Consider the following 21306-nt stretch of genomic DNA (forward strand, 5'->3'; position numbering starts at 1 on the left):
TGCATGGAGTTTGGCCGGTGGGCGGCAAGGCGAACTAGAGCTGTGCACGGGCCGCAAATTTCAGCCCGCGCCCGGCCCGAGCCCTACACTAGTGACGGAGGCCCGGCCCGGCCCGGCCCGACACTGAAGACACCTAAGCCCGCCCGAGCCCGGCCCGAGTTAAGGCCCGGTCCGGTCCCGGCCCGACCTGCAAAACTGGAATTGAAGTGATGATGAAACAGAAAGAGATAATTTAAGGAAAACCAGTTCATTTCAATGTTTTTAAAATGCTCGGCTCTCATGGTCTAGATGAGAATTAGTGAGTAAATGCAAACACGGCGCATGTAGAGAGTTATTACTCCAAGTTATTATGTAAAAACAAGAAATCTTCCATTGATGACGGCTTGAGGCAAGTGCGGCGCTCCTGCATAATGAACCCGGCAGCACTGAAATTTCTCCCGCTGCTTGAACTGGTAGCCGGAATGGCTAACACTTTCTTGGCAAGAAGAGAAAGCTTTGGGTACGTCGCTGCCTTGCTTCTCCAAAACTGTGATAGCTCAGACTCTGAGCAAGGGGTTGACTCTGTGGCCAAGTACTCGCTCAGCTCGTCTCTTTCGGCACTCCGATTGCTGATTTCGTCGCTCCACTCACTGAACAAAACCATGCACGGCTTTTTCGCAGGAGGTTGTTCTTGCATAGTTTCCGCAACTCCTGTGGTGTCGACGCGACGAGCTCTCGTATGGGCCCGTACACTTCACCGCGCTCCTCGGCGGAAAGAATCCTAAGGTGCCAAAATTGTGGGCGAAACATCGTTGCTATCTTGTGCTCCATGGTCAGGATAACCTTTTTCTTCACCTCACCTTCCTTTATGCAGTGTCATTTGGGCTCGTGAGACCACTCATGTGGAGATTAGTTTGGAACCTTGCAACAGTAGGGCGGCTGGAGCCACGCAGGAGCAATCGCGATCGCGAAGCCCGGCCGGCCCGTCCTAGACAAATATACGGTGGCCCGAGCCCGGCCCGGGTGAATAGACTTCCGCAAGGCCCGAGCCCGGCCCGCGGGCCGGGGCGGGTACGGGCTTTCGGGCCGGCCCGAGCCCGTGCACAGCTGGCAAACGCCAGCCGTCGTCGCCGCGCCGCCTAGTTACAGTGCACTACAGCCAGTCGTCGCTTACTTTTTCGCGTACATGAACGCGACAAGAGAGACTGCGCGCTTGGTAGCCCACAATAGCGGTGGCCGCTTGCGGAAAGAAGCGTGATCTGTCGTTGGCGCTCTGCTGGCACCATGACTGGCACACTAGTGGCCCATCGACTTGAAGCTTATACGCGGTATGTCAAAAAAAGGACGCGTTCGGTATTGTGAGTCAGTTTACTGGCAATAAAAATAATCCTACACCGAACCAGTTCCTAGTCATGCTTTCGGTAGAATTTTGCAAATTGTTTATTCTTTACTCAGAAATACCCCGCTTTGCACAGGGAGCGTTAAAGTGGCCGCGAAACACTCATGGAGGAAAAAAAAATTAGGGAGGGAGCATGACGTCACGCGGCCAGCGTTCGCAAGCCGAGCGTTTATGAAGCATTTTGTCCCTCAGTTTTTCGCTCTCCCAGTCAGTCCTTTATGTTTTGGTTTTGGTATCGTTTTAGTGCGCGCGTATGCGCGGCTTGTGGCGCGGGGTGTCTACAGCAAGGAGGTTGATCTACAGTTAGTTTGTGGCGCTAATCGGCGCATGCGCGCGCAGCGGGGCTAGTGTTACCGTACGCTATCTAGTGGCATGATAACGGTGAACAATTAAACTCTTTTTTTTACTGTATCTTTACTTGTTAAGACTAGGTGTCAATGCCTGCAGCCCACATCTCTCTCTCTCTCATCACCCCACGTAACTTAAGCACGATTCAGGAGTCCACTGACCCAGGGAGCCATTATGCGCACTTCCTTTCCTTAAAATGATCGGAGTGTAAAACTACGTAAAACGTTGTCAACGCCAACGCCAATGAACACAACGAACGCCGACCGCCTATGGCTTCACCAACGAGGGGAACAAGAAGCGAAAACAGAATAAATCATGAACGCTTCACAACTGATACTGCAGATTGTCTCGTCTTTAATTTAGTCATAGCTACACGTACCGGAATTTCAAGGTTTAACAGGGGGGGGGGGGAACCAAGCTAATAACCTTAACCAAGATATATAAATACCTTACGCTATGTATATCCTGGCATAGCAGAGCGAAGACACTGACAATTTTTTAAAGCTGTTTTGTTTCGGTTTCGATCTTCGTACAGCAGCTGTGATGCCACAGACGAGTTGGAGTCATGTATGCACGGCGTACAAAAATTGCAGAAAATTTGTCATTGCTTAGTTCGTCTTAGCAAGCCCGTCCAAAAGTTAGTTACATTTCATGCCTTATACTGTATTTACACGGGCGCCCTTAACTACAGTTAAGGTAACTACGGTTCTCCGTAACTATTGTTAGCCGCCCAAGCAACCACAGATATCCGTCGGACGTACGAGCTAGATCCGAACATCCTTTGCCGAGATCGGACGTCCATCGGACGTACGAACACAATCCGATTTCGGATATCCGTATTCGTACATCCGCCGGACGTACGGACAGTGTCCACTTTTGTATATCCGCATGAGAGACGAGGTGTACGTCCGAAGGATGTAAGGCCTAGTATTTTCCCAGGCCATGAGTATGGATGTTTTTTATTTCACAGAAAATTCGCGTATTTCGTGTATGTATACTGTTTTATTTGCATCAGTTGGAGGGTTTGACGCGAAGGTGTTTGTAAATTAATGCGATTCCACTCCTACCTGCAGTGCAAGAGCCGCCAACGAGCTAAATTTATCTAAGAGGAAAAGCAGGTGTTGCAGAATTTTGCAAGAACTCAATAACTAGTTTTATATTTTTTAAAACTTCTCCAAATTAGTGGAGTTGTGCGACATGTCCACCGTTTAGCTAAACTTGCCATTGAAACCAATCGTAAGTATCAAAACTCCAGTGCATTCTGCTATCACCATCATCATAGATGTCAGTTCGCGGTCAGTCCAATCCAATCCATCAGTACGGCTCCGTAGCGCTGTTGTTGATTTGTCGCGTAGTGTTGTCGCGCAGAGCTTTATAGCTCTGTTATAATGTGTGGCTTTGTTCGGTCTGTTGACGAAAGTAGTATGTAACTTAAGCAATTCGAAAGATACGGGAAGCTCCTGAAGCTCTTCTGGAACACCGGAATCCCGTACTGCGTCGACCTTGGTTTAAAGAAGGCTTAGTGCACATGTGATTGCCTACGAAGGTATGTATCCAGTACACTTCTTGGAACTTGCTTCTAGGACAATGCAGCATGCATGCTCATATAACATTCGTTCACAGGACAGTGGGAGCAGTAAGCGCGAGGAGATGGCTTCCACAAGTGTGTGCTGTTCTCACACTTTCGGGAGCCCTCGACTCGCGCGGCTAATTCCCACTCTTCTTCAAAGTTGCGGGACGGAGTATTTTCGCATCTTGTTAATATTTAAGGCATCGCTAGGTTCTCTGTGCCTATATAAAGAGTGACAACGCGCGAAAGGCAGACCATAGGAAGCACGTGTAGTTCGCAGTGATTCGCAACGGAAGCTTTGCGGCTTTGTGTACATTCGCGTACAGTGCTGCGCAGGTTAGTGCGCTAAGGCCCATGAGAATAAATAAAGAACATATACATTGTCAAATATGGTGTGGAAAGTGAGAGCTGTTATTGCCTTATACTTATTGAGGTGTTTGTTGAAGTGCATTGCCTGTTATACTTGCAGCATTAAACACTTCTATTAATTGGTTCCAATGTTTTTACTTGGGCTGCTGCATTGTGCCATTTGTTTTACATGACTGATGTTTGCCGCGTTCTTTTTATTTCAGAAATACTGTGGGTGGGAAGATTACGGATGTGTGTCCCAAGCTTGCCACATTTGAAGAGTCACATTTAAGAAATTTTCCGAATATAACCCATTGCTCTGCTGATGTATCATCATCCACAATAAAATATGCGTGCTATGCATCAAATTGTTTGTGGTTTTATTGCATCGCGCGGAGTGAAAAAAGCACGCATGCACCATATATGCGAATATTCGAGAAAGATCCGCCAATGGACGTACTCAACTGGACGACCACCTGGTTGCTTGGGCGTGCTCACACGACAAGCCAAACCATAGTTACGCCACTAACTGCAGTTAACGTAGCCGAGCTGGCTAACTACTGTTTGCGGCTAACTACTGTTTGCGACAAGATGGCGGCGCCCGCGGCAGCAGAAACGCCGATGTCAAGCGAGTCGTCCTCCCAGAGGCGTGTCAACTGGCCTGATGCAACAACAACGGTCTTGATACGCATCTGGGAGGACCATCTCCCTGCGCTGCGAGGCAACACGCGCAACGCGCGATACGCAGCGATCGCGGACGCGCTGAACGCCGGGCTTGCGCCGGGCGAAGGCCCATACACTGCCAAGCAAGTCAAGCAGAAGATGGACAACCTCAACAAGAAATACCGGTAAGTGCGATCTTAAACGAATAATACTCGTGCAATATCGCTTTCTTGGTGTTGTTTACTCAGTGCAACAAGCTATTGAAGAACTCTGGTGCAACTGAGCTATAGCCCCCCAGCGATTACTGGTGTCCGATACGATCTTGCAGATATGTTATAAAGGTCGTAAAGTTTTCGAGAGTAAGGACACATGACAGAGGCAGAAAACACGTCACTCGGCGTATAGTCGTTCTAATTTGACTTCGCTCGTGCACGCGTGCATCGAACTGCATGACAACTTCATCCTCCGTTTGTGTTGTTATTGTCTACGATCTGCATCGCCATCAGCGTCGGTATTTCATCTTCGGTACGCGTCGGCATTGCACGCACGCGTTAGCGTTTCAGGCCTCCTGCTATGGCAGTAACTGAACAAATTTATTTATTTCTTTCATATAACTTTTCCGCGTTCCACTCTGCACTGCCTCACAGATACTTGAATGCCATTAGCAGAACCATAATACGACAGTTGCGGCTTCACTTTCAAAACTGCAACCGGTAGGATTAAAGCAACATCGTAAATTTAAACCACTAATTTCACCAGCACATGCGCCTGCTGGTTAGGCACATAATTGTGAAATATTAGTCTCGCAGTGCTGAATGCACAGTGGCCTTTAATGCACTGAAGATAACTGCTGAGACTGCGAACTGCTCGGATTGCAATCTTCAATGTCTTTTATTTAAGCAGTACAATTATTTATTGAAATGATTTCCATTTTTTCAGGCAGCTGAGACGGACAGGCACTGCTACAGGCTCACCCGGTGTGCCATGGTTGTTCTACTGGCAGCTCCACAGTTTTCTTGGGTGCCTGCCCATCAACGATGATGGGCGAGTCGAGGAAAATATGGAGGTGACTTGCTATTTGTAACATTGCCTATCAGTTCATGAAATCACGGCACAATTCCATCACTACCCATTTCTCAGTGCACTGTGTACTTCGATTTACGACAGGCTGGCCAGTGGCAAACAGTAAAGAGCACATTTGGGAGTTGTGCAGAGTAAACCACTCCCACAACCATGAGCATCGGCAAAGCAGAGCAAAAATGGCACTTGCCTCTTGAAACCATGTACAGACACGGCCGCGTTTCGATGGAGGCAAAACGCAAAAGGCCCTCGTGTGCTGCGCGACGTCAGTGCGCGTTAAAGATACCCAGGTGGTCAAAATTATTTGAGCTCTCCAATATGGCACGTCTTTCCTCCTTTTTTCTTTCACTCCCTCCTTTCAGTTAAGGTGTAAACCAATATGTGCGACATTTACTGCGCCATTTCCTTTCTTCATAGACCAAAAAAAGACCCCTTCAACCTCAGTGCCATGCTGAAATGCCCACCTCACCGTGGTCGTCAATAGCTTCTGTTTTTCTGAATATGCTGTGGCAGCTGGTGAGTGCATTTCTTTAGGATGCCTTTAACCTCTCCTTTCAAATCTTAAAAGCATGCTGTTTTCTGTGTTGTGTCATGTGCAGCTGTCAGTCGTCAATGAGACACCTGACGGTGCAGAAGTGGTGATGTCGTGGGAGGACGGGCTTCCAGAAGCAAGCAGAGAGGACCACCTGCAAAATGCTGCCAGTTCCGCCAGCTGCAGCACCACTCCTGTGGTACATGCACTGACAATTGCAAGTGGCAGCAATGGCGGTGGAGGAAGCAGTGCGGATACTGCTGGGACAAATGGTAGCAGACCCAAAACTCAAAAGAGTCGCCACAAAAGACCGGCAACCACTGTGCAGCAGCTGATTGCCCTCCACAAAACAGAAGCAGAGGAAGCAGTACGGGCCGAACGAAAAGCCCATAAAATGCGCAAAAAAATGGTCCGCCTTCAAGGAGAAGCGAACGACATTAACGCAAGCATGGTCAGGTTTCTAGAAAGATTCCTTGAGAGAGGAAGCAGTCAGTCACAAAATAAAGAGTGATCACAAGTGCTTGTTGGTTCGCAGTTTGTGATGTATTCTTTTGAGGGCTTCCTGGGTGCTGCCATATATTTCACTGGACTGTCACGTGCACCTCACCCTAGCACGGCTTAAGAGGCAATGGAATCAGTTTCTGATACTCCAAAGAGGAGGCGTTTCGACAATGCAGACCGATGCAAAGGTATTTAGCAGCATGTGATGATATGAACAAAGCTCTTTTACGTCTGGAATTTTATACTGTGGTTTAAGTAGCAAATTACTGTGGGGGTTGACTACCACAGCAGTGTGCAGTATACATATTGACAATGGGTGTGTGTACACTACAGAAGAATATAGGTGTGGGTGCAATGAACGAATAAGGTTGTGGCAAGAAATACTGCTGTTGCTCCTAGGGTATCGCTCCACATACCTTTCCACAGTGAACTTCCTGCTGTTGCCTATCCACTGATCATCATTTGCAAGGGGCGTTCATCTTTTTTCCAACCAAATGGGCTTTTTTTAGGGTAAGTGATAGCGTGTGGGGAGACTCTGGGGAATATTAATGATAGCAAAATAGTACTGACATGAAAATGCACAGAGAAAGTTTACTTTTGCTAAACAAACAACAGAAAATGCAATAGTATCTATCACACTGCACTTTCAAAAACTGTGAGTGCGAGACTAAAAGCTTTTTGAACTGGTAAAACAGGAGCATATAGGCCAGTAATACACAAATATTGCGAAGAAATACACAGCAAGCAATAGAGAGCAACAGACAATGCACAGATCATGCTACAAAATTACAAAATGAAATAGCACAATGACAGTATATCAGCAAAAAAATAGCAATATTCAACAACAATGAATACTATAAAATGTGAAACTTAAGCTATAAAAAAGGGAGCGTAAACCAGCTTTTCATTATTGTGTACCAGCAAATTGTTTATTTACTGGAAGGATTGAGATCTGCATGATTTAACAGGTTTGTCAGCGAAAGTAGTGTGTAGGTGAAGGACTGTTTGTCGCAAGAAGGGCTAGTGGTTGGTACAAACCGCAGCTTTTTACAGCTTAACGTGAGCCTAACTGTACAAATGATAGATTTTCATGCTTTCGAAAGAAAGTTTTGTGGGATATTAGTAAGGTATGTGAGCTCTGTGTAAACAAATTATTCTCTAGTAGTGTTCCCCTTCTCAAACTATATTTTGTCACAGGTGTAAAAGACGAGCTTAACAGTCAGCAGTATGCTTCGTCAAGTTCTTTCTTGTCCTTCCTTTGCTTTGTGCTGCATTTCATCCTTACATATGACCCACTCACCCAAACCTCTGGCTTAAAACAGTTAACCTCCGAGTATCATTCCACCTGCCTCATCCTGGCAAAGCAGTAAGCAGCCTCTGTACCAAGTAATCTCGCTACAAGGCTTTCATTTGGTTTGTAGCTAAATGGGTTTCCTTTATGGCAAGTGAGTGTTCCAGCTGAGATTAGGGGACTTAAAAGTAAAAAGTTAGTTCTGACATAAAACTGTACATGTCTGATATACGTTGCTTACAAGTAGTTCATTGCAAACATATTGCACTACACTTTCTTCAATGTCTTGTTTTTTAGCAGCAGTCATTTTAAAAGCTATGAATGTTGACACATTGAACTGGATTTATTGATGCTTGGTTACCGGAGCCTGTGTTCATGAGTTAATGCAGAAGCACATGAGAATTATTCTTATGGGGAAATAATTACGCATGTGTTGTCTGAACCATTAATAAAGGAAACAAATCTGAACTTGGAGGCAGATGAAATTCTACTGGAATAAATTTGTGCAAATGATGCCATAATGAGGCTCCTAGCATTCCTGAAATGCTAGGTGGCCAAACTAAAAATACAGGACTACAAACATATTGTTGCAGACATGGTGTTACAAGGGGTTAATTCCAATGGCACAATGACTATGTATCCCAGATAGTCCCTCCATCCCCTGCTGCACAATACACACACGCACTCTGTCGATACTGGTTGCACTAATATTTGTCACCGTAACTGCTTGAGGAAAGAGGGAACCATTACATCAACTCAAAGGAAGGACAAAATGACCACCATGCAATAAGGCTCTATTTTAGAATGAGAGTGAGCAGACTCTCATGCAGTGTCCGAGATTTGAAAAAAAAAAGAGACAGTACAGGCTTGACAATAGAGTTTTCCACATATTGGTGTTAATGTAATCATGAACAGGTTAAAGCACTGTCTTGCCCACCACGAAGATGTACACTTCATGGCATATGCAGGCAATGTCATCATCTGAATAGAAGTATGCAAGCGCGTATACCCACCAAAGTATCACATCCCTTCATGAAGCTTAAGATTCATTTGAGGAAAAGCTCATTACCACAGGCATGCATATGTCTCCAGAATAAAATTAAATACAACACAATCAAAGAGACACCTACACAGAGATGCAAATGGCAGCTCAGCACGAGAGACAAGCGGTTGAAATGGTTAAAAGAAAGGTAGGTTGGTATTCTTGGAATTCCTGTGAGAAGAGAGCAGTGGCAGAATGGGTGCAGTAGTAGAAACTCAAGCCTCTAAATGAAGTCCTCATAAATGGCACCAGCTATACCAGCAATGCATCAGCTTTGCTGCAGTGAAAGCAAAGCAACCTCGGGCAAAACGCCTTCTGTGCCAACCTACAGTTGCCATTTCCTCTCATTCTCATTATATACACAGAGCTAGCTCCTGTTACATCGTGCCATCTCTCTGGCAGCTACGCAGCTGAACTACCTATTAATTCATCATAACAAAACTGAACCTCAATTAGCCCAAGGTTTTAGTTGCTCAATACACTGAGTCATCTATTAGTAAAAAAGGCAAGGAACACGGATCATGCAAGATGTTTCAGTTGCCTGAAAGATGCTTTGCCAGAGCATTCCGTATAGCTACCCCTGACGGCTCTACTCGGCTACTTGTGCACACTGGCTGAGGACGCCTCTCATCTGCACTTTGCACTGCACCAAACCAGCCTGCATCACACTGATCATTGAGCTTCTCACAGATATTGTACAGCACACAAGCAGCGCGGATCACAGTGTTCACATTGTGTATGTTGCACTCCAGACGCTTCAGCAAGATTCTGAAGCGTGCTTTCACACGCCCAAACGCATTTTCGACCACACGTCTGGCACTCGACATATTAAAATAATCACACACTGAAGAGCACAGGACACGATATCGCACACTCGTGTCACGAAAGTGAGGAGGCAATGAAGCGCCGCACTTGACTGCACTAACGACGCACAAGCGTTGCGAACACAGTCAAAAATGAGACACAACGGAACGAGCATTTCTTCCTCCATGGGAACGAGCGATATGGCGGCTCCCGTTGGGACAGTAGTGGCTAGATATGGCTATTATGTTGACTGTAAAGTCAACTACGATCATTGTGTGTAGACTCCTTTCCAGCTTTACTCTAAGGTCCGCCACATGCGCAGGAAAAAAACTGCCCCGCAGATAGAAGAACGAGAAACAACCGTTTTTTCGATCATATAATCTTTTTAAAGTAATCTTGATTGATAATACACCGCTTTAGGTGAAATCATAAATTCACAAAGGTGGTAATCACATGACGGTTTCCGTCACTCTAACCGACATGCCCAAATTGCGTGTAAGCACGGGTAACTGTGGTTTGCGTTAACTATGGTTAAGCCCTCTAACAGCAGTTAAGCTTAACTGGCGAGCAAAACAGGCGAGCAAAACAGACTAAACGGCGTCTGGTTGATGACTGAAAACAAAACTATTTAAAACAAAAAAAAAAAACGGTGATCAGCGCGTGTCAGGGTCTGAGGTTTGGCGGTTAGACTACGGCCCCTCAAGGCCGTTAGGCAAAATTTGCGCTCGTTGGACGTGATATTGGTCTTCCTTTTCTCCTTTTTCGATAACTTCATCCGTGCGCGGTCTTCTTTGCTACCATGGACCGTTACGGCCTGGTGATTTTTGAAGGTGAAAAGACATATGTCTTGAATATGAATTACATCAGCAACAAGTCTGGCTAAGACCTCGCCGAGGGATGCGAAGTTGTCGTGCAGTGGCGAAATGAAGGCTCGTTCGCTGCTACTCTTATCGCCGTTTCAGGTAAGCCCTGATATTCATATCACTCTTTAATATGGACGTTTGTGCTACTATTACAGGCGTGTGGTCAGTTACTCATGCTGGCAGCATCAGGTGCGTGTGTAGTTCCCGATACTAGACATGGCCAATTTGAACAAAGGGTGCTCGCGGAAAAGTATCGTGTTTTGCGCCATGGTAATTAATCTGCAGTTTGGCCCTAATTAGCATCCAAATTCTCTCATTCAAGAAAAGAAGGTGGTTTTTTGTTGTGCTTAGGTCAATGTGGAAAATTTGCTATGTACGCTGCATCTCTCAGATTGTGGTCATTGAAGCAGAAATAATTTTCTGCGCATTTCGTACTTGCTCCCAACCGAAAATTTCTTGTTCATTTCAGAGGATGAACACAAGGTCGTGCGGAAAATGGAAAAAATGATAAAGTACTCTAAACTGATGCAATTAATCCACAAAGAAAAGCTTTACACTAGACTTTCAGGTAGGTCGCCACACTACAGCTTCCGAACTGATACACATACAGCTAAAAGAATTAGAGCTAATCATGGTAAACAGGATATTGATTATCAAGTAATAAAGATACTTAACTGCCATGGACGCTACATTGATTTTACGCTAGCATTAAAGTCATTCAAATCAACTTATAAATAATTTTTACAGATCACTGAATATAATTTATACATATAGGTACCCATAAGGCGTATGCAAACCTTTAGTTTTTGTAAATTTTCCCCGGTTTTCTGTCAGTGTCATCCATCACAAACGCTAATTCATGTCTTCACTAAAATGTGTTGTCGCGAAACCTAAGTTTTTGTGTTGTTTCACCACGGAAGTTGTTTAATCTATAGCCATCATTCTGTGTTTATATATATATTATATTCTCCTGTCATTATGTATACCTGTATATGTATTGAAGCTGCCCACTGCGAATTTCAGACGGGAGACGAGGCCAATTTTCAGGCTCCATGCCTTTTGCCTTGTCTTCCACTTTCATTTGAAAAAAAAATAAAATGTTTCTCTCTCTCACATCAGAACAAGACTGCACGATTGGAGTCCGGAAAAAAGGCACGATATTGTCTCCTTATTTCTTGGTAACGCTAGTGTGTTCTCAGCTTTCTGTCTGTGTCTGTCTGTGTGCGTGCGTGCGCGCGCATGCATAGAGAGCTGCAATGATTTTTTTCGACGCTATCCACTCTGCAGTAATTGGTACCGTATATTAAGTGGTATATAAAAAACTACTGTTTCTAATCTGTATATTATCCTGCATTCTTATAGTAAGTGGGCGGGAAAGCAACCACGGCAGCAAATTTGAAAAACCGAAATGGTTGACTGAGATAAAAGACTATGTAATCAGAGTAAATAAATCGATCTTCATTTAAAGCATGAGATAATTATGCTAATTCAGTAATTACATTAAAAAAATGATAGAGAGGCAATGAGCGCCGAAAGCATTGACCCCGCCTCTTTTTTTCTTGCATTTCTCAACGGCAGCTTTAAGGCCTCTTTTGTTACTGGTTCAAAACAGTACATGCCACTTAGCATTAAACGTAGATGCTGTGTTTGTTGTGTGGTGAAAAAGCACAGAAAAATAATTGTCTTGCTTCATAAAGCAGCTGTAAACTGGTACTTTTCATGGCATCCAACGTCATCTACCATGACAGGGGAGACAGGAGCAGAGGGAACACCACCTTGCAGGCAGTAAAAAAATATTCAAGATAAACATGACAGGCATATCAGTACCCACAGCAGGTTACCTTTTTGACCATGTGGTGTTGTACGTATGTGAAGTATGCTTCAGATATAAGTCAGGAATGCACTCAGTTGAGATTGAAAATGCCCATGTTACAAAAGCTATATGGGGGTCAAGACTATAAAAAAAATTCGATGGTTGCATATAGCCTTGCATGTGCAGAGAACGCGCAAGTGTTTGAGGGTGGCCGACCTGAATTTGGAAGTCATCACTACGCTGGCCATATTCAAATTAAGTTGGGCACCAATAATTTTGGTCAACTTCGGACAAAGTCTAATTTCATGTGTCCAGTGGGCAAAATTTTGTGGGTGGACCACCTACCTCAATCTGGAAGTCATCACTGAGTTGGCCACACTTAAATCAGGTGAACACCAATCTTTGTCAAATTCTGACAAGGTCCAATTTTGGGGGTCCATGGAGGCCAGTTTTGGGAGCGGAGGTAGACGCACTTTTGTGCAGACACTTTTCTATAGCATAAGCCTATTAATGCTTACACATCAAAAAAAGATCTCTGCCTGTGCCACAGGGTGTTAGAGGCAGACTGCACTATTACTGCCAGTGAAGCATCTTTCTTTGTTTTCTTTTATGCACTTAAGTTGAGTGTCACAAAAACACAGTTGAAAATCGCTTCCTGTATAGCTTATTGTCAGTTCTGCAATCTCTTGGGGCCATAACGCTTTCAGAGTTCACGACCAGTAGCCATCTAGCTCATTTTATAATTTTTGCAGCTCTATTTTTATGCAGTGTTTGCAAAGATGTGTTCAAATTGTTTTCTTTTTTTGATATCATTAGAAACAACTTTGCCGAAGAAAACAAGATGACGACCTTCTAGCTTCTATCAAGGAAGCCTACGAAGTGGATCTGCACAAGGAAATTGAAGATTTAAGGAAAGAAAAGAACATCTGCAGGCGAAAGTAAGGAAATACGAAAGTTTCTTCTGTTACATCAGTGTTTCTCAAATGGGCTTCTGCAATACCCATGACCACAAAAAAAAAAAGAAAGGTCGCACGATAGCTCTGGCCTGGCTAGATGCAGTTTTTCACAGTAGCATGGAGGTTGAATGCCGTCCTCAGTTTCTCAAAGTGTAAGAAACGAGAGAAGAGTGCAGAAACGAAAAGCGCGCGCAAGAGATGGGGAGCTCTGTGGCATGTGTAGATGCTGGCGTCGGTGAAATTCGAGCTCTGGCTGCACTGATGGATGGGGCTGCAATGCAAACCGCCTCGGGTGTCTGACAGGCGAGTGGTATGTTGTTGGTAGGTGTTCAATCCCTTCTAGCAGCATGCCGGTGCTTCGCTTCTTCCCCGTGTCCTCTGCAGGTGGCTGTGGCGTGCTGGCTTATCAAGTACGCGTTTACTAGAGGCCAGTTTAACCCTGACTCAATCCAATTCCCTAACCTGCTCCCTGAACTACAGCGGCACAGCAGCAGTCCGCATAAGGTCGCCCCTCCTCCTCCCCTCCCATCGATCTTGAGGGGTCCCCCAGACCAATTCCACAGGTCCATAAGGGGTCCGCAACAAATTAATGGATGAGAACCACTTTGTTAGACCTTACAGGATCACTTGATGGCACGGAATGTATGTGTGCTTGTGAAACGCACACAAGGATTTCAGGTGCTGTCCACACCAGGCCATTACATGCTAATTTGTGTTCTTTTTCTTTGGACTGCATGAATTGGTAGAACAGCAGTGAATATGCGGCCTTCCGTTTCCTTAGAGCTTGTTGTCGAAATGCATTTATTGCAAGCTTTTTGGTTAATCTGCACAGTTGCTAAGTTCATGATTAACTATAACTGCTTCGTAAAGGGACACTCAGAGCAACACTTTATGATTAGTGTTCTGAGTAAAAATTTATTCCCTGATTCTTCTGGCTGTGTTGACATTTGCCGAGCTGCAAAGGATGCATCTACTATGGGTAGTTCTCGCACTTTTTTACAAAGAAGGGAGACGGAGACACAAGTGTCATTTGTGGGACACAAAACCCAGAAAAACATGATGTCTGCAATAACACGCAGGACCGCAAGTTGGTGCAAAGTCATCGCGATAGCCTAAGCTGTTCGATTTGCTTCCCGGATAATGACAATAATACATTTCTGATGCACTTTGTGGCACCAGCAGACTAATTTCAAAGGCACCTACAATCTCTCTTTCTGTGTTATTGCTTGAATGTGATACGACTGCGGTTCAAGCGATGACATTGTTCTGCCACCAACTTTCCTGGATATGTGGGAGTTAGAATAACAGTTGTTGGCATGATGCACTTAATGTTTATTTATGTAACGGTCGGTCTGCCTGAAATATACTTCATTCTGCATGAGAGTGGTATGCAGTATACAACACCTGTGTCACATTCGACAAGTTAGGCTTCATTCTTGATGGGGCAAGTGTGTTTTGGGACCCCACCATGATCTTCACTTGAGTGCATAAACCAGATAGTTCTTTAAGGCTGTGAAAGCCACACAACTGTGCATTACTCTGGATACATAAATAATAGATAACTGCCATATGCGTCTTTTTCTTGGATAAATCTGACTCTTCTATTTTCTTGTCAGTGTTCTTAGAGCCTTACCAGATACTGAGGCCAAGAGGACTCCTTCAACCTTGCAATCTGTTACTTCAGCTCTTGCTCCACTTTGTTCACACATGATTTCCTTATGCTTTGGGTCTAACAAATGTGCACAATGGAATGTTTTGTTACTTTGGAGTCCATAGAATGATATCTCAAATTTCCTTCTCCCCTTTATTCTTTTAAACCCAACATGCGTGGTTTTCACTCTCATAACTTTTGAGGTACAACAGTCTGATGACCGACTGCTCCGGCAGGTCAGCGGTGACGTGTAATGTTTTGGAATCCATTTTGTGTATACTGACAACCAAGCTGATGCTGACAGGACTGAGAGCATCACCGGAAACGGAAAGAAAAAAATTGTCAACATACTAAAAAATTACCGACGATTACGTTACTTCCTAATGCGAAATTTGAGCGCAGCAAAAAGCTGTTTCACCTTTTCGATAGATTGAGGCAAAGAAATCGAGCAACACATGTATGCGCTATCACAGAGTTTTTTTTTTATTTTTCACACGTATTCCTTTAACAAAGATTCCACTAACAGTTCTTGACAGTCATGAATGAAGCTTTGTGGTCGGAGAAATAGACTGATATATGTTCGACTTGGTACACCAATGCTTGATTCTCAAAGACGAGATCTATACAAGTGCCTCGCGAGGTTGTCACAGCCGTGGGACGCGTTACGAGCGAGAGGAACGGGATGTTCTCCCGCATAAGGAAATTGCTGTTTGTCTTTATGTCAACATTAAAGTCCCCCACTACTAACATCGGTGTGGATCGATGGACGGTTAATGCGAGTTGCAGGAAGTGCACGACGTCTTTCGTGAGTGCGGTAGGGGCGAAGTAGGCAGCTACTACCAGCAAGCCGTTGGGCAACTTTGCGGCGCACAGTTCGCCAAGTTCATGTGACGTGCCAAACATTTCGACTGGTATTGCAGAGAGACCTGTGCGCAAGTAGATAGCGACTCCCGCCGCTCTGTTGTGGTCTCTGCGAGCACCACAGCAGTATAGGAAATCTATGATTTCGAGAGGCTCTTCGGGATCCATCCAGGTTTCAGCAAAGCAAAGTACAGAGGAATGGCGCAGAATGTGATCGTGGTGTATGTCCTTGGCATGTGCGGCAAGGGAGCGTACGTTAAGAATGTGGTTGTGAATGATGAATCAAGTGCTGCCAGCGAATGACGCGTCCATTGGCTGTCTGCGTGTGTTACTGATGTGTGGTTAACATGTTAAGCTTCGCCTGTAAGAGTGGAACGCGACAGCGTCTTGCAACGCTGCCAGGGAGTCCACAGAACGCCATCGCCAATTCGGCTGTACGCCTTGCTGGACGGTAAATTTATTTTTTGAGGAAAGGAAATGTATCTCTCTCGCATATCTGGGTAGACACCTGCACCTCGCCGTAAGGGGAAGGGGGAAGATGGGAGTGAACGAAGACGCCGTATTAGCTAGACGCGCCTTTGTTCATTCCAAACCATTCAGCTGGCATTACGGAGTGGCTAGCGTGCTCGTATCGCACTCCGGAGACCCTGGTTCGATTCCCCAACTCGACCAATTTCGTTCTCGGTTTTATAGATTTATGCGGTCTAACTAGAAAGGTTAATTAGGCTATTTCATATTTACATTATTGCATTTCTATCCATCGTGTTCTGTCATTAACCTGTCAATTGTTGGAACTGTCTAGGATGTTCGACACAACGTATATGAAACGAGCAACGTCTTACTGAGTGGGGAAGTGCGTGGTGGTGGTGGGAACGCAGCTTCGTACTTATGTTTTTTTGTTGAGCAGCGTCTCCTTCCGCGGACGCTGTTGTCGCTGCGGCGCGCGTCTTTCTTTTCTTTTCTTCTGACCTCTTCATTCTCCTCTATATTAATTAGGCTAATTGATTAATTAAGCAATTAACTAAACTCAGTCCAACTTAGTTGCAGCATCACTATACGATCCCTTTGATTGGTTGCATGGTTACTAGCCAAAGTACAATTGGCCCCATTTGAAATTCGCGCACTGTGACGTCACGAGCATTTCGACCAATTGAAAAGCATGACATTGGGGGCGGAGCTGGTTACGAGGCCGACGCCGACGCCGACGCCGACGCGAAACCCAGGAACGGACGCCAAAGAGCTGCGCTCTAAAACAGGCCACCACTCTGAGGGTATTTAACCGTTGCGTCGAGGCCCTAGCTGTTTGTTTGCCATGTATAGACGCTTTACAGCGGTGTATCATGGGGGCTGCCATCTTTGATCACGTGATCACGCCGCCATTACTCGCCTCCTGACCACTCGGCGCGCGCCTCGTCGCGACGGCTGCTGCGTCTGATGTTTCGGTTCCGACAGGCAGTGTTTCGGCTGATACGGTTATAAAGGAGTGGGAGGACGACACTGTGGTTGGTCCGAAGCTTCGAAGGACATGTGAAAACCCTAATTTGTTCATTTTAGGCGTGAAAACGTGATCGGGCTTCATGTCGCGAAGAGCCGCTGAGCTCTCCGCCTGTTCGAGGCAACGGGTGGATCGCCTGGATGCCGCTGAAGGCTTTGCTTAATATTTTTTTATTGTTATTATCTAAAACAGCAAGGTTTATTGACCCTGCAGCTGCGCAGGTCATTGTCGTATTGTGTACATGCATGCGGAGACTGCTCTAAAACGCTCACATGCACATCGTACTCATTTGTTTACAACTTGTTAAATGTGCTTAGGAAGTGTTACGTCTGGCCTTCGTCGTGGGGAAGACAACGACATGGCAGCAGCGAAACGCCGACAAACCCCGAGACGCGTGTTGGGTGAGCGCCTGGATTGCCACGGAAGCCGCGTCCGTCTGCCCGGTTGAGCGAGCGTTTCCCGTACACGGAGTGTGAACGCGCGTTCGAAATGCGCGCGAACGCCGCTCATGGACATTCCGGCGTCTGCACTACGTGGATGGCATCCTTCCCCTCTCCCAGCGCGTGACGACGGCGTGATCTCTCGGGAGTGAGTGAGTGCGTCTGTGTCTGTGATTGGTGCCAGTGAAACCCGGCCCCCATCTAGGGACCCTAGGGAAGGGAACTCTTAAAAAGCCGGCAGCGGCACGGCCGGAGAGCTTTTTGTCATCATGATCTCCTGATGAGCTGTCGTGATGCAGCGTTCCTGCAGCTCACTTGTAAAATTGTAAATATTGTATAAAGTCCTCTTTCATTGTCCTTTTCCCAGCAGCCTCGTCTCAGACGTCCCTCATTCTCTCTCCGGCACACGACCATGCTACCTCGTCCTTAACAGAAGCCTAAAATATTTTCTGTTGGTTTGCTAAACAAAGGAAGGCGACAAAAATAAATAAACAAACAAATGTTACCCAATCATGTAAGCAGTACCATGCATCAAGCAGCCTTCACAAGTTTGCATGCAATCGTTTACAAGGATTCCGCGATATAATTGTTATAATGCGCGCATGGCAGAGCGTTCACTACACGAAGTTCACAATTATGTCAGCCTCACAGAGTATAAAATTGTGATACGTTGCATGCTCGATATGCGGACATGAAAATGCTCGAGGTCTCGTTGGTTGTAAGTAATCAGCCGGAGTCACTTCTAGTGACTGTCTCGCATGGACCGTGAGGAAGTGACAACCGCAGAGCGCAGCAGCCGTAGCACAAATGCTTTATTCCGATTGTGGGCCACCAAAACCGTGCTACTTGGTGCGAAGTTCAACAGTAGCACCAAGACGGTGTGTAATACACGAACCGACGGTAAGCGTTGTCCGCTCACACGGCTATGCACTGCACAATATGCACTAGCGGTATAGGAGCGTAAGTCGGTTTTTTTTGTGACGTTTCGGTGGCGGGACAGCTTGTTCATGCGGCTATGTTGCGCACTTACCCTCGCAGATTTTCCAAGATCGAGACCTTTCCTTCTATATTCGCTGTCTAGCACTGGCGAATGTGTGTGTTGCGTTCGCCTGTTCGGAAAGGGTGGATGTCCAACGGGCGCGAATAGGGGCAGTACGTCCTTGTGCAATTCAGTTCCGTGAAGCTCGCAAACGATCACATCCCACCCCTTTAACTGTTTGTCGCACTTCTTGCAATCCACAACAGAGCATGTATTTTCTCTTTCCACATTACCACTGCTGCGTCGAGGCATACACGCCGGCAACTTACGAGGCAAGTAATGACGCCGTGTTCCGAGCGCACCCGTGGCGCCATCTGGTCTCAAACGGAAGAACTGCGCGCTGTAAACGGTCTATAAGTCCGACGGGATGGGTGCCAAACAAAAGGCAATGCCCTGTCCATCGGGATCTCCTTCCCCCGGCGGGGCAGTCTGTTACGTCTGGCCTTCGTCGTGGGGAAGACAACGACATGGCAGCAGCGAAACGCCGACAAACCCAGAGACGCGCGTTGGGTGAGCGCCTGGATTGCCACGGAAGCCGCGTCCGTCTGCCCGGTTGAGCGAGCGTTTCCCGTACACGGAGTGTGAACGCGCGTTCGAAATGCGCGCGAACACCGCTCATGGACATTCCGGCGTCTGCACTACGTGGATGGCATCGTTCCCCTCTCCCAGCGCGTGACGACTGCGTGATCTCTTGGGAGTGAGTGAGTGCGTCTGTGTCTGATTGGTGCCAGTGAAACCCGGCCCCCATCTAGGGACCCTAGGGAAGGGAACTCTTGAAAAGCCGGCAGCGGCACGGCCGGAGAGCTTTTTGTCATCATGATCTCCTGATGAGCTGTCGTGATGCAGCGTTCCTGCAGCTCACTTGTAAAATTGTAAATATTGTATAAAGTCCTCTTTCATTGTCCTTTTCCCAGCAGCCTCGTCTCAGACGTCCCTCATTCTCTCTCCGGCACACGACCATGCTACCTCGTCCTTAACAAACTGGTGGCAGCGGTGGGATGCTGCTACCTCGTCCTTAACAAACTGGTTGGCAGCGGTGGGACGCGAAACATCGGACGGCAGCGGAGAGTTGCGGACAACGAGACGCTGAGCAGCAGAACGGCGAGTCGGGGGCAGTGCAACAGCCCTTTGTGATGACTGGTTGCCTGCAGCGGAACGACTGCGCTGGATTCTTGGCTGCGAGGTTTGGTGAGTGCGGGACTTTCTTCTGCTGAGTTTTGCCAGGCTTTTGTTAGTGTCAGGAACAGAGCTGGTAATTGGGTTGTCGTTGCTGCTGGGTTAGTTGCAGCAAGACAATAGCGGGCAGTAGAGAAGCAGCACTCGGAGCAGCCATGGATTTGAAGACGCTGCGCAAACCAAAGTTACTGGAGCTTGCGAAAGAGTTGGGTCTGGAGGTATCAAACAAACTCAGAAAACCAGAACTGCTGAAGGCTATTCTTGCGGTAGAGGCTGAAGATGACGAGCTTGCGGAATGCCTTGAGACCATTGAGGAGAGGGAATTGGCAAAAAGAGAACAAGAGGAACTAGAACGTAGAGAAAACCAGGAACGCGAAAGAGAGCTGCGGAGACAGGAACGCGAAAGAGAGCTGCGGGAACAGGAATACGAAAGAGAGATGCAGGAACTCACGCGTGAACTTAACGCGATCAGAGGAGTGAGTGTGCGATCTCGTTTAAGTGTTCTTAGAAAAGGCGAAAATTTCAGAGCTTTTCTAGAAAATTTTGAAAGAATTTGCATGGAGGAGCAGCTAGACGAGGATTATTGGCCAATTGTGTTGATGGGATTCCTCCCATGTGAACCTTGTAATGTCTGGGCGAGGTTGTCTGACGAGGATGCCCACAACTATGCGATAACCAAAAGTGCGCTCCTCCGATACTTTCGAATTCCCGCGGAGGCAGATTTGGAAGGCCAAATTGACGGTGGTAAGCTACACCGCGATAGTGTCAGGGACCGAGTTAGAAGCTCCGCTCAGTCGCCGGATGACACGCGTGCTGTGCAGAAGTGGCGGCATAGGACAGGTTTGGTCCAGGAAAGAAAGGCCACTTCGGCAGCGAGGACCGAGGAGTTCGGTCAAGCAGCTAGCGAAGAGTGCAGATCCACAAGCCGCGAGGGCTCGGGGGATAATGTAGACACTAAGGCTAGCAATGAGGAAGAGTGCAGATCCGCCAGCTATGAGGGCTCGGAGGATAATATAGGCACTAAGGCTAGCAATGAGGAAGAGTGCAGATCCGCCAGCCGTGAGGGCTCGGGCGATAATGTAGGCACTAAGGCTAGCAACGAGGAAGAGTGCAGATCCGCCAGCCATGAGGGCTCGGGCGATAATGTAGGCACTGCTAAAAATAAGGAAAGGGGCAATGCGTTGGTTTTGAGCCCAGAGAAGCATGCACTTTCCGGGAAGGAGGCTGATTGCTGCGATCGAGAAGGTAGTACCCAGGACAATAACGCTACGTTAGCCGAACAGCGTCTCATAGTTCAAGTTCCGGGCAAGAGCGTTAGGGTATTAGGATCGATTAGCAAGCCTCAGGGGAGCAAGTTATGCCCAGCAGAAATTAAAGGGCAGTCGGGACACTTAAGTGCTGCGACACGCAGTGACTCATCGAAAGAGCGAGCCGATAGTTCGATTTCTAGTAGAA

At 46.6% G+C, this 21306-nt stretch overlaps 1 protein-coding gene, 1 long non-coding RNA gene and 1 pseudogene across 3 annotated transcripts in view; 2 read left to right on the forward strand and 1 right to left on the reverse strand.

Moving 5' to 3' along the window:
- The window catches only part of LOC149353520 (histone deacetylase 8 pseudogene), a 76580-nt pseudogene that overhangs the window by 1035 nt on the left and 54239 nt on the right, over positions 1-21306 (reverse strand). The gene's annotated exons all lie outside the window — the stretch shown is intronic.
- Positions 3046-4006, forward strand: LOC149353521 (uncharacterized). The gene is made up of 2 exons (XR_016291000.1): positions 3046-3272; positions 3869-4006. It is a non-coding gene; the product is annotated as an uncharacterized LOC149353521 (long non-coding RNA).
- LOC149353522 (uncharacterized) lies at positions 4236-8716 on the forward strand. Its single transcript, XM_089585135.1, has 4 exons — positions 4236-4492; positions 5247-5373; positions 5805-5903; positions 5987-8716. Exons 1-4 carry the CDS (start codon positions 4236-4238, stop codon positions 6428-6430), a joined length of 927 nt encoding a protein of 308 aa, XP_089441261.1. The 3' UTR covers positions 6431-8716.

Source organism: Amblyomma mixtum, chromosome 3, assembly GCF_055824585.1.
Source record: "Amblyomma mixtum isolate Tamu chromosome 3, ASM5582458v1, whole genome shotgun sequence".
Classification (NCBI taxonomy): Eukaryota; Metazoa; Arthropoda; class Arachnida; order Ixodida; family Ixodidae; genus Amblyomma; species Amblyomma mixtum.